Raw genomic sequence first — 16,521 nt, 5'->3', positions numbered from 1 at the left:
ATCATTTCATTCGTTTCACCATCGACGCCGGCGACATTCGACTTATCTACTGCCCTACCGACGATCAAACGGCTGACATCCTGACGAAGGCGCTCCCCTCCGTCAAGGTCAAACATTTTGCTGCCGCCCTTGGTCTCGCACCTGCTTGAGGGGGAGTGTTGGAGTGCGTACGGCGAGGCAAGCGTGGTGCGAGCCTCGGCCGTGTTTCGGGCGGACAAGTCTTGTCGCGCCGTTGACGCGCCTTGTCCCGCCTTGTCCCGCCTTGGCGGATTCACCCCGTTTTGTTTACGAATGCCACGTCTCACTCATCTTGTAGTATGGACGTCTTGTTACAAATGTGTACTTAACTCTTTCGATTCACGTTGGCTCACCTCAGTCCCGCGTATAACGCGTGCTGAGGTGAGCATATGCTTGTTACTTATTCTACGTACTCATACTGATTAATACGCTGTAGTTACATTGCTATAGGTATTACAATATACAAGTCCCGCGTATAACGCGTGCTGAGTTACATTGCTATACGTTCTGCCCGCCGCCAGCACACATCGGAAGGGGTGCGTAGCCACCGCTCTCCCGCAACGCTCGAGGCGCGCTTGGGGCGAGACGGGGAGGACCTAACTTACGAGGATACTGCGAGGGATGTAGCGGCCGACGTGCAGAGGATCGCGGAGATCGGCGGCTTGGCGAGATGTCCCCGCGCGCAGTATAGAACGAGCGCGGATGTGTCGGCGGCGTGTGCGGGTGGGGAGCAAGTGGCGGAGCCGAGGGCGGTGGAGGGCGGTCGAGTTTGAGGCGGACGGGAAGAGAGGGAGTTCCTGGGAGATGAGTACAACCCCGCTCACACCGCCTCTCCCATTGCCATACCGCGAAGCTAACTGCAGTCATCGATACGACCTTCAGGTATCCTGGATAATGGTCAAGCCAACATAGAACCCCCTCCATCCCCTCAACCCCCAGATACTCATCACCGCCTCGCCCCACCGCATCCATCTATCCGGCTGCGTGAGGCCCCCGACTTACATCCTCTTCCAGATGACTTCAAATGGGTAAGATGAGTACCGTCTGCGCGAGATGGCCCCGATCGACAAATTTGCCAATGCGAATGACCCGGCTCCTGTTTTATCCCAACCAGGCAACTGCGCCAAACAAGCACGGTGCGGGGCGTCGTTGTAGCCGTGGCCTGCGCCGCGACGTCCTTCCCACTCCCTCCCTCCTCCTTCTCTTTCCGATACTCGTCTCGGGCTCGCAGGACGACAAGACACGATGGACAACTCCCCCACCGCCCTCCTCAACTCATACGAGTCTGACTTCAAGCAGATCATCCACAGCATCCGCGACAAGCTCGAGGGTGATGCTAAGGATGCTGGCCAGAGTGAGCAGCGCAAGGCTGCCCTTCGCAGAGTCGAGTTGGAGCTCGACGAGGCAGACGAGATGGTAAGTGTCCCACACTAGCTCTGCGTTGCTGTTTGCCATCTGGAGTGAGGAAAGGGAAGAGTACTGGGCCTGCTTCGCCCAAGGGTGCCATGAAGAAATAATGAGACATCTGCGGTCGTCGGTGTCGTAACAGAAGGTGCGTTCAGACGTCTGTGGGATATCTCACAAGCCTGGTCATCCGTATCCGTGCACCGCTTTGCGCTGGACGGTACGCATTTTGCAGGCGTGTTTCGCGTCACCTTTTTTCTCGCTCTTCCCTCTCGGGCTATTCGCTCTGTCTATCAAATGTGGCCGTCATGGATACCATATGAATGTGCTAACGCATCACTTGTCTAGGTCTCCCAAATGGAGATATAAATCCAAGGCATCCCCCAGTCCCTCCGCCCCTCGTACCAATCCCGCATTAAGGCCTCCAAAGCCGACCTCACTCGCTACAAGAAGCTCTCCAAGGACCTTCACGCCCAACTCTCCCGCGCCGGACTCCTCGCCCGACCCGACTTGCCCGGCACGCCCACGTCGGACGAGCCGTACGGCGCGACGAGTGACCGCACACGGCTACTTGCGGGGACCGAACTGCTGGAGGACGGGAGCAGGCGGCTGTTGGAGAGCCAGAGGATCGCTCTCGGGACGGAGGAGCAGGGCGCGGACATCCTCAGGAGTTTGCGTGGGCCAAGTCAGCAGATTCAGAACGCGCGCGCGATACGGTGTATCCCACTGTCCTCATCTGTCGTACTAGGGCTACGTCTGACTGACATATTCCGCCGTCGCGTTGCGTGTGCAGCTCCAGCGGGCAGATACCTCTATTGACCGCGCGTCGGGTACGCTCAAGATGATCCGACGGTACGTACTTTCACCCCCAGGTTCACCCGTGTCGTATAGATGGATCTAACGCTGACGATACGCTTGAATGTTTCGTTTGTGTCTCGCTCGGGCGCTGCGTCTCGTACGCATATAATTTAGGATGTACCAGCAGCGCGTCGTCACCGCCGCCATCATCGTTGTCATCGTCCTCCTTATACTCGTCATCCTGTTCTCCAAGCTTGTCTGCTGAGTGTTCGATATGGTCAATTAATGGATTGGCATCTCGGGTTTAGACTGCGGATAGCCTAGTGGGCGATGCTGTGGGTGTTGGCGTCATACTGCTCGGATGGCGATGGCTGTAAATTATGTATATCCTTGCCTGACTTCATAGCTGTATCTTGATTGATTAGCGAGCCTGGTGTATGCTCTTCGTCAATGCCTGCCAAAGCTCGAGTCATGAGCATCTCCTTTGCATGGTTGTGCAGTAAGGCAACGTGTTACGATGCCCGATGGATGCAAGATGACACGTATCATTGACATAGTCCATTCTCCAGTACAAAGGCTAGGATCATTGCTACTACTTTTCACCACTATGAAAACAACCTGTCTACATCCGAAGGTGAGGCGAGGGGGAACAGCTCACGCACAGACTGTGCTGGTGATGTTTGAAGAGACGGCACTGACTTCACATACGTAGTGATAGAGCTATGAAAAATTTTCAAAAGCTGAATCCTCATCTCCTTCAGCACTTCAAGGGGAATACCATCAGGGGGGATCCAGGGAAAAATAGTAGAGTGTGTACCCTGAAGAAGAAAGCTAAGTCTTCCGCCACTCTGTGAGCGCGTGAGGAGAGATGCAAGGAGATCACAGCAGAAGCAACACTTCTTGCTGACTCCGATCGGGATTGAAGGCACCTGTTAACCTTGAGTACCAGAACTGATATCAGGACTAACATTCAGCGAAGATTACACTAACCTCAAAAACGGGTGTGAGATAAGACAGCTGCTGCTGGAGTTCAGCTCCTTCTGCTCGGACTCCATTGTGGACAGAGCATGCTAGCGCCATGACGATAGCCTCCGCATGCAAAGAGCCGATGTAATGGAACTTCAGGGATGAAAGAGCTTGGTCAATCTCCTCCTTCACTTCATCTGGGAACATAAAATGCTGTAGAAACCCATCCTTAAACTCTCGGATGTGTCTCTGGGTGACAGCGGGGGTGGAGGACGAAGCGTAGACCACATAAACATCTAGGTCAAGCGACAACGGTGAGAGCTTGTGGCAGTAGTGGACCAGGAAACTAGCAGCGGCAAAGGGAATCGCCAGAGTCTTCAGATAGCGAATGACGTGTTCCTTGTTGTTCTCGAAGGCCATCAGCTCGTCTGTGAAAAAAACATAAGAGTCAGTTCTCGTAAAAGATAAAAAGTGACATGCCTTCGCTGTCATCGGGATCGGCTACTTCTGGGTCTTCTACTGCCGCTGTATCGATCTCTTCGGGTACAACCCCTTTGCGAATTGCGCCAAGTGACATAAAAAGGCCTGTGTCGAGTTGTTAGTACAGTCGAAGATCATTGAAAGCGCGGACCTAACTGTTCAGCATCGGCGGCCGCAGCTCCCCGACAGTCTCCATATATTTCTCCTGCATATGCCGTGCAAGACCATCCGTGAGAAGGACCTCGAGGAGGCCATTCTGAAAGACCGCATCGAGGATTGCCGCCGATATATACGCAGCATAAGCGAGGGACTGAGCCTCAGGGCTACTCTGCGAAAGAGACGCGAACAACTTGTCCATGTTGTCCTGGCACTGGACCAACATCTCGGCCCATCGCAATACGTTCTCCGGTTCAACGATATACAGAATCCGGTCACCCGATAACCGACGGCGCTCCATCGCTGGCGAAAGCTGGTAATCCTTCTCTAAGGTCTGCTCCAAGAAGGCGGGCAGTGCGAGTGTCTGAGGATGGGGAGATCGGCTGCGATCCGACGCGTACCACTCGCGTATAAGGGATGTGGGATGCGCAGACCACATGCGCCTACCATTCGCAATACGAGCGCGAAGTTTGAGGCAGCAGCGTTTCGCGATGAAGAAAAAGAACTGCATGGTCTGCACCCGCTTGTGGTTGGACTCTTCGGCCGAGGACGCGGGAGGAGAATGGACGAAGTGGTTGAGAGCGGTGATAACATCGCGGATATGGCACTCCATAGAAGGACGTCTGTAGTCCTACTTAGTCGCAGTGTAAGCTACACGCTTCATGAAGACGTACTCGGGGTTCCGAATAGCTTCCCTCAGCATGGACGCTCCGTCTTTAGGGTTCACGGGCTTCAGCGATTTGATCTGGAGTGACGGCGTGTCCGGTGGGAGACGATGGGGAGATGTATTGCGAGCGACCAGCGCCGCAGTGATCGTGTCGCGATCGATTCGGCCGGTGACCGCGATGACCTTATTACCAGCCCTGTCGTAGGGTGCTTCCCCGGTGTTGATGATGAATGCCAAGTAAGTCCAAGGATCCAAAGCCGCAAGAGCCTTGGCGTTGGCGGCTGACTTCCGATCTTTGACCTTAGTATGGCTAAGGAGGTATGAGAGGAGCGCGATATCGTGGCGAACATCAAGCTCAGAATCAGCGGCAGAGAAGAAAGATTCAAAGTCAGGGGAGGATGGGGACACTGAAGAAGGTTCTGAGCTCAGGGGGGAGGGAGAAGAACCCGAGGGCTCCCTGGAGTGTGAAGGGGAAGTTGTATGAGCCATGGACAGCGAGGACGACGGTGGTTTGAGATCAAGTCGTTAGCCGCCCACGACTAGGAGCCTTTCGCCGAAGTCGTCCAATTGTCTCGTCATCGGGAGGGAGAGGAACGCGAAGACCAAGGTTGCTCGCTTGCCATACACAGAACGTTCGACTAGTTCATCATTCCCCATCAATTGCCTCTCAATGCGTCCAGCGATCAGTGGCCCTCAGGAGCTCTCAGCGGCCAGCCATGAGGGATTTACCGATTAGGCAACTCTAGCGCCTGTGAACAACGTCATCTCCTCGGATTCGAGCGAGCCCGGGGTGCAGGACAAGATGACCGCCCGAAACTACTAGTACTAATGATCGCGTACTGCTCTTCACAACCTTAAGCTCTAGGGTGACGGTGCAGAGTGGACACTATATCGAGGAGATGTGTTTCGGGGCTCAAGAGAGAGTAAATGTATACTCGAGTGACCTGACCTGACGACAGCGAAAGCGGCCGCAGATAATCCAGTCAACATCGCATATATGAATACTGCGAGCTCATGAAAGCCCCCGGGGGCATTGCTCGCAACCAGTCGAAGCTTGCTATCAGATCCGCCGCAAAAATCATAGAATTATCGAACTTGGACGGAATGTGCGCGGCAAACGGCGCATGTGCCTGTAGGCCTTCACGGAACCGAAGAGAGACACCGCCCCAAGGTCCCTTATATTCAGGCAAAGAGCTCCCACTAAGAGGTGCCTCGAGCTGAGCTGTCGATGGACTTCTTTGCCTCGGATCTACGAGGGATACGTTGTCGGTCGGAAAATTCCAGCCGATGATAGGAAACGAGTATCCGATAGCGCCTTGTTCTAACAAAGAAACTCGTACTGTACAGCCAAGTCCGTCGTCTACCTTGGCGAAGCTTTTCCACCAGCTCCGGAGTGTAGCCGGCGCCCGCGAGCCTACTTGCTCGCTTCAAGGAAACGGCGCTCGGCCTCCTTGAAGTTAATGACGTTCCATATCGCAGTCAAGTACTGCGCATTTCGATAATCCGGCACATCAGCTTCCGCGCTGTCTCAAGGACGACCAAAGACTACTCACGTCAGCCTTAACGTTGTGGTACTGGAGGTAGAAGGCGTGCTCCCAAATGTCGACGCCGATGATGGGGACGTGGGAGAGGAGAGGGTCCTGGTTGGGGGTGGTGACGATCTCGAGCTTCTTGGTCTCGGGGTTGTAGCCGAGCCAGCCCCAGCCGGAGCCCTGAATGGCGGCGGTAACAGTATTAAATTTCTTCTTGAACGCTGCAGCAAGCAATCAGTTTACTGCTGCGTGCACGATACGCCATTGGAAGGGTGGAGGGAGAGAAAGGACGGATGCCGCGTATCGCTATCAAGGGGCCCTACGGCATTCGCTCTACGGGAGCGTAGCATGATGACGAACTTCTGGTGCGGCTTGGAAGTACGGGCTTATAGCCGGGTACGACCGGTACACGGCCTGCCTGCACCACCAGCGATGACTACCAAGCGAATGTTATGCACTTGCGAGCGGTCTCACAGAAGGAAACGAGGAGGCAAGAGTAACGAGCGGAAATTGAGCACTCACCATCGACACTCCCGAAGTCAGCCTCAATCTTCTCCTTGAGGGCTCCCGCAGGGAGCTCACCACCGCCCTGACTCTGAGGGGCGAGATTCTTCCAGAAGAGAGAGTGGTTGATGTGACCGCCGCCGTTGAATTTGAGGGCAGACTGGAGCTTGATGCGCTCCTTGGGAGAGTCGGTCTTAGCATAGGCCTCCTCGGCGGCATTAAGGCCGTTGACGTAGGTCTGATGGTGCTTCTTGTGGTGAAGCTCCATGATCTGACCCGAAATGTGCGGCTCGAGAGCCTGTGCGCGGGATATCGATCAGGACGACCGGAGGGTGTTGATGATAGGAAGACGGGCACGCACATTATACGGATAGTCGAGCTGTGGAAGGGTGTGCACGCCGCGGGCGGCGAGAGAGAGCGACGCGGTTGGAATACGCGCGACAGGACGGCCAGCACGGACAGCAGAGCGAGCGATGGTGGTGAGCACGGACATGGTGAACACTGATCAAGGCGAACGAGGCGTCGAGGAGGAGGTCAGAGGGAATATATACTGAGCGCACGCTCACCGCAACAGTCGCACAACAGACGTCATCGCTCGCCACGTGTGCGCTTTTCGCGGTTGTTCTGCCTCGGACTTGGTCGGGCTCCCGAACCGCTAAATCCTCTCCAACGACCTGCAACACCTGCAACACAGCTGCGAGTATCTGCTCAGAAGAATAGCTTTATCTTTTCACGCCCCTGCTCATCAGCCATAGAACGGACGGACTGGTCGAGGAGCGCTTTACCGTATGTTCTCCGAGTGCCAAACGAAGTTTCCAGACGAGTCTGTCGAGCTAGCCTGCGACCATGAGATTGCGGGACCCGACGCGCATCCATAGTGCTTAGCGGCAGCGGCCTGACGCGATTGTGACTTACATATTGTGATCAGACAGAGCGCTAGCTTACAGTAACTCAGCGACTACCCATCGCGTGCCCTTCGGTGTCCTTTGGAGTTTCTAGCCGAGTCTCCGGTGCTGTAGGAAGGATGCGGTCATAATCATGTTTACTGCAATCTCCTTGTGAACGCGAAGCTTCATAGTTAACGCTTCGTCTTACTGCGGCCGATTTGCAACAGTGGAGGCGTAACCCCCTTGCTATAGGCAACGTGATGAAATTCCAGTAGCATGCAATATTGGCTTTTCGCCATCGCCACGACCAATGGGCAGGGATCTGGTATGGGGAGAACAAACGCAGAACGATTCGAACGGCTTTCTGCGACTCCGTCTCCTCGCTGAGCTCTTCCAGCGGTCAAGAGGCGTCACGTGCGAAGAGCAGTCGACTCCGCCTGCTGAGGGGGCACTCGTCCACGCTTGTGTTCTCCGTCTCTCTCGTCCTGCTCTCCCCTGCTTTCCAGCCTCCTTGTTTGCGTCTACACTTTCCTGCTTGCTTCCCTTCGTTTATCCGATATCCGAAATGCCGCCCATGTCGTTCATTGGCCTGGTGACGAAGGTCGGGTACATGAGCAAGACCGCGACTGTCACCGTTTCCCGTTTCATCACACACGCAAAGACTGGCAAGGTATGTCGCTCTTCCGTTTACCACTCGGGAGCGCAATGCACTGAGAGCCATCGCTTACCGCTTTTGAATCATTACAGCGACTGGAACGGAGCAAGAAGTACCTTACGCATGACGAGACAAGCCGTACGTCTCCCTCACTTCCCTTTTTCATTCTCTCAAAACCAACCGCATCCATGTGCTCCTAGAGCTCCGATTAAACGACACCGTCCTCATCCGCAATTGCCCTCCTATCTCTGCCCGGAAACGGTTCACGCTTGAGAAAGTGCTCAAGTCGCCCGAGCGCGCACGCGAGGAGCTTCACGCCCGCCAGGCGGCTGAGGCTGCGGTGCGGTTACAAACGGAACCCAATGCTACTGCCACAGCATAATACACACGGTATATCACGTTGGGTTCCGGATTTCGTACGATTGACTTAATATTCGCTATGCGGTAAACGACAACGGGCAGGGAGGACGCAGGATAGGGAAGGGGCAGAGAGGGGGATGGCGGCGCTGTATCATGTTGCAGTGGTTGGCTGTTGTTGGAGGGCGGCCTGGATCTCGACGAGCTGGGAAATGCGGACGTTTAGCTGGGAGATTGCGTGAAAGGAAACGGGACGACGGGACGTACCTCCAATTTCTTCTTCTCTGACTTTTCGCCCAAGTCCTCCAACTGCCCCTCCACTCGCTTGCTGTGTAGTCGCATTCGTATCAATACTGCGAATGGTCCTAGAGGGGGCAACACGACGTACATCTCACCGCGGATGAACCCCAAGCGCGTATCGACGTTCTGTTTTGCTTCAGTCTGGTCCTGCTTGATGAGCACGGGCCCGACAAGTTTGTAGACGGTGTTCTCCTCAGTCAGCGATGCGAACTCCTGTGAAAGCAGCATCCGACGTCTGAGTCCCAGAGGAGACAGGCAAGTATCAAGGGCGCACCTTCTTGACGAGCTCGTTCTCGGAGAGCTGGGCCTCGAGTTTCTGGCGGGCATCGACTGCGAGCGAGAGGTCGTTTTGTATCTTCTGAAAGTCGGCCGAGGCGGTCTGGAGACGTTCCTGCAGAACTAGTGCCATAGCGTGCACGCCCGGATCTCTCGTTCGACGACTTGACTCTGCGCGCACTCAGCGTCCTCAAGATTGATCTCGCCTCAGATGCTCGATCCGAATTAGGCAACCATGCCAAATCAGTGCCCGTACTTTCCCGGCACGGTGCGGTCCGGGGCGTCGTTTGTAGCCGTGGCCTTCGCTGCCAGTGCTGCGCCGACGTACGCGTCTTCCCCGCTCCTCCTTCTCTTCCCAATCCTCGTCTCGGGCTCGCAGGACGACAAGACACGATGGACAACTCCCCCACCGCCCTTTTTGACTCATACGAGTCTGACTTCAAGCAGATCATCCACAGCATCCGTGACAAGCTCGAGGGTGATGCTAAGGATGTTGGCCAGGGCGAGCAGCGCAAGGCTGCCCTTCGCAGAGTCGAGATGGAGCTAGACGAGGCCGACGAGATGGTACGTGCTCCATACTGGCTCTGCGTTGTTGTTCGCCGCCTGGAGTGAGGAAAGGAAAGAGTGCTGGGCCTGCTCCGCCCAAGGGGGCCATGAAGAAATAAGGAGACTTCTGCTGTCGGCCGTGTCGAAAAGATGCGAACCGACGTATGTAGGATGTTTTACAAGTCTGGTCATTCGTATCTGTACGCCGCTTTGCGCTGAATGGTACACCTTATGCACGCGTTATCCTCGGTTCGACGCCGCCCGTTTCCATTCTTCTCACCCTCCCCTCTTCAGATATTCGCTCTGTCTACTGGATGTGGCCATCATGGCTACCATATGAATTCACTGACGCGTTCCTTGTCCAGGTCTCCCAAATGGAAATAGAAATCCAAGGCATCCCCCAATCCCTCCGGCCCTCTTACCAATCCCGCATCAAGGCCTCCAAAGCCGACCTCACTCGCTACAAGAAACTCTCTAAGGACTTTCATGCCCAACTCTCCCGTGCTGAACTTCTCGCCCGTCCCGGCTTGCCCGGCACGCCCACGTCGGACGAGCCGTACGGCGCGACGAGTGATCGCACACGGCTACTTGCAGGGGCCGAACTGCTGGAGGACGGGAGCAGGCGGCTGTTGGAGAGCCAGAGGATCGCTCTCGAGACGGAGGAGCAGGGCGCGGACATCCTCAGGAGTTTGCGTGGGCAGAGGGAGCAGATTCAGAACGCGCGCGATACGGTGTGTATCCGTTTTTCTCATTAGTTGTACCATGGCTTCGGCTAACCGACCCATCCCGCGGTCGCATCGCGTGTAAAGCTCCAACGGGCAGATACATCTATTGATCGCGCGTCTGGCACGCTCAAGAAGATGATCCGACGGTACGTACTCCTCTCACCCGGTGGCCCCGCTGCCAGGTTCACCCGTGTCGTTTAGATGGATCTAACGCTGACGCTACGCTTGAATGTTTCGCTTGTGCGGCGGCTGCGTCTCGCGCGCATATGCATATAGAATGTACCAGCAGCGCGTCGTAACCGCCGCCATCATCCTCATCCTCGTCCTCCTTATACTCGTCATTCTGTACTTTAAGCTTGTCCGCTGAGTGTTCGAGATGGTCAATTAGTGGATTGGCGTCTCGGGTTTAGACTGCAGGTGGGCGATGCTGTGGGTGTTGGCGTTATACTGCTCGGATGGCGATGGCTGTAATTTATGTATATCCACTTCATAGCTGTATCTTGATTGATTAGCGAGCCTGGTATATGCTCTTCGTTGATGCCTGTCAAAGCTTGAGTCATAAGCAGCTCCTTTACATGGTTGTGCAGCAAGGTGACGTGTTATGGTGCCCGATGGATGCAGGATGACATGTATTATTGACATAGTCCAGAAAGGAGTGCGATATCACGGCGAACATCAAGCTCTGAATCAGTGGGAGCGAAAAAGGATTCGAAGTCAGGGGAGGATAGGGAGTCTGGGTAACGTTCTGAACGCGGAGGGTAGGGAGAAGAATCCGAGGACTCCCCGGGGAAAGTTGCATGAGCCATAGTCAGGGAGGACAACGGTGGCGTTTGATCAAGACTAGGAGCCTCGTTCAATCGCCCGATTATCATGTCATATGGCTGCGGCTCAGGATACAGGCGGCGTATATTATATTAGTACGTAGCTTGAGTTACAAGTTGTGGACTACAGACGATGAATTATCTACGACTCATGGGAGACTGCTCTGCAATACCATACTCAATAAACACGAGAACAGCGAAACAATGGTCGGACAACGCAGCACGAACTGAACATGAGGAGTCAAACGCATTCAGAGCAGTGTAAGAGGGGGATAGACCGAAGCACAAAGTAAAACGTAGACAAAAACACAGTCCGTACTGTAAGCGCAACTTCGTATGCTACATTACAAAAAAGACATCGCACATTGCGAATGCTGCCCTTCATATTGATGAATACATCTGCTAACCCTACCTACCCCACGTCCCTCGACCTCGACCTCTCGACGGCCCCGGGATCCATGATCTGTCACTGTCGCCCCTATCTCGTCCCCAATCTCGCGCCCGGTCTCGTTCACGATCACGATCTGCAGACGGACCCCGAGGTGCGAAGTAGGGCGCGTTCTGCCCGGCATACATAGACAAAGGTGGATAGGCCCCGCTCTCTCGCAACGCTCGAGGGGCACTCGGGGCGAGACGGGGTGGGCCTGAGTTACGAGGGTACTGCGTGGGATGTAGAGGCCGACGTGCAGAGAGTGGCGGGGACCGGCGCGTCGGCGAGGTGTCCCCGCGTGCAGTATAGAACGAGCGCGGATGTGTTGGTGGCGTGTGCGAACGGGGGGCAAGCGGTGGAGCCTTGGGCGGGGGAGGGCTGAAGATCTCACCGTCTTCCTGGGACGGCGGTTGAGTCTGAGGCGGACGAGAAAGGGGATTCCGGGGAGGCGAGTACGACAGCTTGGGAGAGGTTGTACGGGGAGGAGTGCCGGGGCTCACAGTGTGCTGATGGTCGCTGTCCTGGACCAGATAGGAATCGACAGGGGAAAGGTCGCGCGCGGGCGCAGCGAAGCCGTTCAGTATATGGTTATCGAGCAACTCGACTTTAGCCTGGAGAGAATCTGTCCTCCGATGGTCACGACGATCTTCGAACTCTTCGCTCGGTGTACGGCGACCCGCACTGCGACGTCTCCAATCCAAGTCCTCGCTGGGAGAGCGACGCCTCCCATCACTGATAGGTGAGCTGGCCCTCTTGTGACCATTGAGATACCGCTCGGGTGTCGGCGACCGCCGAGATGAAGCTTGCGTCGTGTGACCGTTGGGCAAGGCATCCGACTTCACGTCTTGGGCAACAGGAGACAGCGGGCGGCGCTCCTCGCCTGATCGATCCATGTCCACGCCCATGGAGTCAGATGTTGTGCCGTTCACATGTTTGAGACCGTCCCTGCTCAGCGGTTCCTGTAGCGACCTCTCATTCTCCGCGAGCTCGACCTCAGGAACCTTCACTTGCTCCGTCGTCTTCACGTCTGCATGTTCATCGTCTGTACGCGCCTTCATGCTCGCGTCTGAGCCAGAGACGTTCGATTCTGGTGCTGCAGCAGCTGCAGGGGACTCCGAGTCTGGATCTGGGCGAGTCATCGGGATGCGAGGCGACTCCGTAGCGACTTTCTCCTGCTCCTCCTTCTCTCGCTCCTTCTGTTCCTCGCGCTGTTTCTTCTTGCGCAGCGCAAAGTCCTTGAGCGAAAGCTTGACCTTCGTGGGAGGAGGTTCCTTGGGCTGCTCGGGCTCACATTCGCGCGCTAGCTCAGCTAGCGGCTCGGATGGAGGAGCTGGTGGACGGTCGACGACGATCTCCGACATAGCTTCCGACTCCGAGGGACCGACCACGCAAACGGATGCCGTATCTACCGCAGGCTGGACAGCGGGAGATGACTGGCGGATATCGGCTTCATGGTCGTCAACCTCCATGACATCTTGTACGGGCACTGCGGGCTCGGCCGCTACGGGTTCGGATTCCGACTCCGGACGGGACACCTTGTGCGCTTCCGAGGGTTGGGAAAGCGTCGGCGGTGGCGACGGACTGCGCGCTGTAGGCACCGGAGGAGATAGCAGGATGGATGGTGGCACAACAGGAGATGCAACTGGAGATGGAGAGGGAGCGGTAGACGTTGGGACCGCATTGCAAGACACGGCGGGAGGAGTTGGTGGAGCCGGCGCTGAGACAATTGGGAGTGCCTTCGGCGACGAGTCGGGCGCATAGTCGACATCCATTGCGTCGGTAGTCTTGTCTTCAACGTCGGCAGCGAATCCGGCTGATGACAACGTCTGGTCTGGGGGCTCAGGAGGAAGCTCCGGCCGCAGGATGACGGGAGTCGTCGTTGGCGGCGCAGGCGACGTCGGGATGGACAAAACCGCCAGTGAAGTCGGCGGTATGGAAGGTGAGGCGGTAGCTGTTGACCTCGCCGTCGACGCCTCCGCCGACACGGACCTGGCTTTCTCCTTCTCCTTGGCCTTCTCTCGGATTCGCGCGACCGACACAGGAGCAGCCCTCTTGGTCGGCTTGGGACTGGAAGTGCCGTCGCGGCGGAGGCACGGCTGGAGAACAGGCTCATCGGCCTCCGTGGCGGGCGTCGACGGGCGCATAGCTTGCTCCTTATCCTTGTCCTTCGCGGATTCCTTCGAGACCTTCGATTTGGGCTTTGGCCTGGGCTTCACCTCCTTCTCACTCTCGGACTCCTCGACCGGCTCCTTCGCCTTCTCCTTACCCTTGGCCGCCTTGGCGTTCGCAGGCTTGGTGGTCCGCTTCGCGGGAACAGCGTCAGACGCTGGGGGTTGTGAAGGCCGTTCCTGATTTTTCGGGTCAGCTTTCGCGGGCTTCTCGGGCGCCTTCGAGGTGGAGGGTGTGGGCGGGGCGTTGGGTCGCGAAGCATCGGACGGAAGAGGAGCGACAGGCGAAAGCAGCGATAACTTGGAGAAAGGCACGGAAGGAGACGCGGTTCCGCCGTCGGTAGCCGCGCGTTGTCTCGAAGAGGTGGACGAGGAAGACGAAGACGAAGACGTAGCCGAAATAGGCGGAGGATAATACGAACTCGGAAGGTCGGGCGGCGCGTATAAGTGCGGGACCGGAGGCGGTGGCATGTCCCGAGAGTCTGCGGCGTGAAACAGAGACGCGTCAGCACAAACATGTTCCGCACACGACGAACGGATCACGCACCAAAGTAAGACTCGTCCTTGACGTCGTCCATCCCGCCTCCAGTAGACGACGCAGACGACATGGCGTCGCCGCGCCTCTGCTCCCGCAATCGCTCCGCGCTCTTTGCGGCGATCCACGCCTTGCGCAGCTTTGGCGGCAAACATTCTTCTCGGGGCGGTTCGTCGACGTCCATCGCCTCGGGCTCGGGTTCAATGCCTGACCGACGGCGCGCGCGCGGACGACCTGTCACAGACCAAGAGCGCGGACAAGATCAGCAACCTTATCTGACAGACGCAAGATGTTATCGCACCTTTACCCCGCTCATTCTCGCCATCACTCACATCGTCGTCCTCAGCCCGCGCCTTCCCCTTTCTGCTCTTTCCCTTCTTGGTCTTCGTGTGCGAATTGAGCAAATCGTCGGGAAAGGACACTCTCCTTGATTTAGACGAAACGTCCGCGGGAAGCCGAGAAGGGCCTGCCTCTGCAGACGACGAGGGAGGAACGAGCTCGACGCCACCCATGCCGCCGGAGGACGGGATGCGCTCGCGGGTACGGAACCCACGCTCGATGCCAATGAGAGGTCCAAGGTCGACGGGAGCAGGGCTGCCCTTGTCCTCTGCGCGGTCACCCTTGCGCGACTTGCCGGCGTGCTTCTCCTTCTCTTTCGTGAACTGGGATGGAGGCGAAGGCGAAGGAGTGAGGGGCGTCTGGTTCTCAACGAACTCGGCGATGCGGGTGAGGACACAGTCGCGAGCCTTCGCACCGCAGGCGCAGGTGGTGAAAGTCGAAGCGAGAGAGTGGAGCATGGAGGTCATCTGCTTGCGAAAGTGCTGCAATTGATGTTGGCTGGAAGACGACGCGTGAGCGCGCAACAGGTGTAGACGGACGAGGACGCGACGTACGGGAATGCGAACGGACTCTGGATGAGGGCAGGCAGATGGTGAACGACGTTGTCGTCGTCCCATTCCCAACCTAGTACGATCTCCTCGTTCGCCTTCAAGTCTCTCAACGCGAAGATCCCGAACGTGACACCCTCCTCCCGTTCGTCCTTGCCAGCTTTCTTCGCTTGCGGGCCGCAGAACATGGGCCGGAGAATGGCGTTCGGCCTACAACCACTCCTCACGAACCTCGACTGATCTCCGGTGATCCTCGCATCGAGCGCGACGTCCAAGGGCGGGCCGAAGAGATGGACGTACGGCTTGGGCATGCCTAGGTGGGCGTAAGCGTTGAGCGGGTCGCGGAGGTACATGGCCGTGGGGATGATCGTCGACGGGTAGGGAGCGATGAGCTTGGAGGATTGGATAGGCTGGGTCGCATGAACAGCGTATGACGGCGGACGTACCGAGTTCCCGGTCGAGACCAAACCCGGCCAGGCCGTCCCCGAGGCAGCCCCGTGCAAGTGAGCAAGAGAGATCTGCGGAGGGCATAGAGAGGCGGAGGAGGCGTACGGCAGGTCGTCGGAGGTAAGGAGGGCCGGGGTGGTACAGCCCGGGGTATGGGGGAGGGACGGGGAGGGCGACGGGTTGGCGTTGATCGCAGAGACCCCACGCCAGTCCGAGGCGACGCGCCGAAGTCGATCGCGAGTTTCGTCACCGGGTATGATGTCCTTGGTGATGGGGACATAAGAATGGGTCCACGGCTCGTCGATGTCGACGTGCTCGTCCTCCTGGGGATGCGGGTGGTGATGGGGGTTGACGGAGGTGGAGGCACGTCGCTTGCGCTTGTTGCCGTGGGCGGCCTTGTCGTTGGCATGAGAAGGACCATCGGCGGCGGCGAGGGCGCTGGGCTTGCGGGTCTTGCGTTCGACACCGGGGGAGGCACGTCGGCGGGAGTTGGTTGGGGCGTTGGCGCTGGCCTGAGCGACGGCCTGGCGCTGGCGTGCTTTCTGAAGCTTGACGGCACGGTCCCTGTCAACTGGACGAGGCTCGCAGACCCAGCAATACCACTCGTCGGGGACTTGGTGCTCGACGATGCTGAAGCAGGCGGCGTGGACCCAGCGAGCGCAGGAGTCGCAGCCGATGGAGAAGCCGTCGTCGTAGGTGAAGCCACAGATGCAGGAGATGGTGTCTGAGCTTTGAGAGTCGTGGCCGTCGCGAGAGGAGGGAGAGTGAGGTGATGGAGGAGGCTGCTTTCGTTTGGCTGGGATGGTGGTGGTGGTTGCGGAAGGCGAAGGGAAGGCACCGGTGAGCCCGAGCAAGCCTAGTGCAGCCTCGTCAGCATCGCTTTGCATATCATAGACGAGCGGACAGCGGGCAAAAAGAAACGAGGTAGTCGCGTCCGCAGCTTTCCAGCGACTCGAGCGAGG

At 57.2% G+C, this 16,521-nt stretch overlaps 6 protein-coding genes across 6 annotated transcripts; 3 read left to right on the top strand and 3 right to left on the bottom strand.

The window, feature by feature from the left end:
• Nucleotides 1-1,263: 1,263 nt before the first annotated feature.
• DICSQDRAFT_170233 (vesicle transport v-snare protein vti1) lies at nt 1,264-2,485 on the top strand (the record flags this gene model as incomplete). Its single annotated transcript, XM_007365869.1, has 4 exons — nt 1,264-1,434; nt 1,810-2,163; nt 2,216-2,274; nt 2,395-2,485. The coding sequence occupies 4 exons, from the start codon at nt 1,264-1,266 to the stop codon at nt 2,483-2,485; spliced, it is 675 nt and encodes a 224-aa protein (XP_007365931.1).
• Nucleotides 2,486-2,805: 320 nt separating this feature from the next.
• DICSQDRAFT_136690 (uncharacterized protein) lies at nt 2,806-5,006 on the bottom strand. The gene is made up of 5 exons (XM_007365868.1): nt 4,497-5,006; nt 3,823-4,445; nt 3,667-3,771; nt 3,211-3,614; nt 2,806-3,149 (listed from the first exon to the last, which is right to left on the bottom strand). The coding sequence occupies exons 1-5, from the start codon at nt 4,976-4,978 to the stop codon at nt 2,826-2,828; spliced, it is 1,938 nt and encodes a 645-aa protein (XP_007365930.1). The 5' UTR covers nt 4,979-5,006; the 3' UTR covers nt 2,806-2,825.
• Nucleotides 5,007-5,783: 777 nt separating this feature from the next.
• On the bottom strand, nt 5,784-7,337 carry DICSQDRAFT_86442 (manganese and iron superoxide dismutase). The gene is made up of 6 exons (XM_007365867.1): nt 7,311-7,337; nt 7,092-7,251; nt 6,887-7,026; nt 6,544-6,823; nt 6,043-6,242; nt 5,784-5,975 (listed from the first exon to the last, which is right to left on the bottom strand). The coding sequence occupies exons 3-6, from the start codon at nt 7,016-7,018 to the stop codon at nt 5,904-5,906; spliced, it is 684 nt and encodes a 227-aa protein (XP_007365929.1). The 5' UTR covers nt 7,019-7,026; nt 7,092-7,251; nt 7,311-7,337; the 3' UTR covers nt 5,784-5,903.
• A 549-nt stretch (nt 7,338-7,886) lies between these two features.
• On the top strand, nt 7,887-8,819 carry DICSQDRAFT_136688 (nucleic acid-binding protein). Its single transcript, XM_007365866.1, has 3 exons — nt 7,887-8,082; nt 8,160-8,205; nt 8,268-8,819. Exons 1-3 carry the CDS (start codon nt 7,978-7,980, stop codon nt 8,447-8,449), a joined length of 333 nt encoding a protein of 110 aa, XP_007365928.1. The 5' UTR covers nt 7,887-7,977; the 3' UTR covers nt 8,450-8,819.
• Nucleotides 8,820-9,393: 574 nt separating this feature from the next.
• DICSQDRAFT_60548 (vesicle transport v-snare protein vti1) lies at nt 9,394-10,638 on the top strand (the record flags this gene model as incomplete). Its single annotated transcript, XM_007365865.1, has 4 exons — nt 9,394-9,564; nt 9,912-10,277; nt 10,356-10,417; nt 10,548-10,638. 4 exons carry the CDS (start codon nt 9,394-9,396, stop codon nt 10,636-10,638), a joined length of 690 nt encoding a protein of 229 aa, XP_007365927.1.
• A 519-nt stretch (nt 10,639-11,157) lies between these two features.
• On the bottom strand, nt 11,158-16,517 carry DICSQDRAFT_106023 (uncharacterized protein). Its single transcript, XM_007365864.1, has 4 exons — nt 15,119-16,517; nt 14,527-15,062; nt 14,238-14,459; nt 11,158-14,172 (listed from the first exon to the last, which is right to left on the bottom strand). Exons 1-4 carry the CDS (start codon nt 16,444-16,446, stop codon nt 11,501-11,503), a joined length of 4,758 nt encoding a protein of 1,585 aa, XP_007365926.1. The 5' UTR covers nt 16,447-16,517; the 3' UTR covers nt 11,158-11,500.
• Between the last annotated feature and the right edge of the window lie 4 nt (nt 16,518-16,521).

This window comes from Dichomitus squalens, assembly GCF_000275845.1.
Source record: "Dichomitus squalens LYAD-421 SS1 unplaced genomic scaffold DICSQscaffold_14, whole genome shotgun sequence".
Classification (NCBI taxonomy): domain Eukaryota; kingdom Fungi; phylum Basidiomycota; class Agaricomycetes; order Polyporales; family Polyporaceae; genus Dichomitus; species Dichomitus squalens.
The sequence above is the reverse complement of the archived record's forward strand: the minus strand, read 5'-3'. Positions and strand labels throughout refer to the sequence as shown.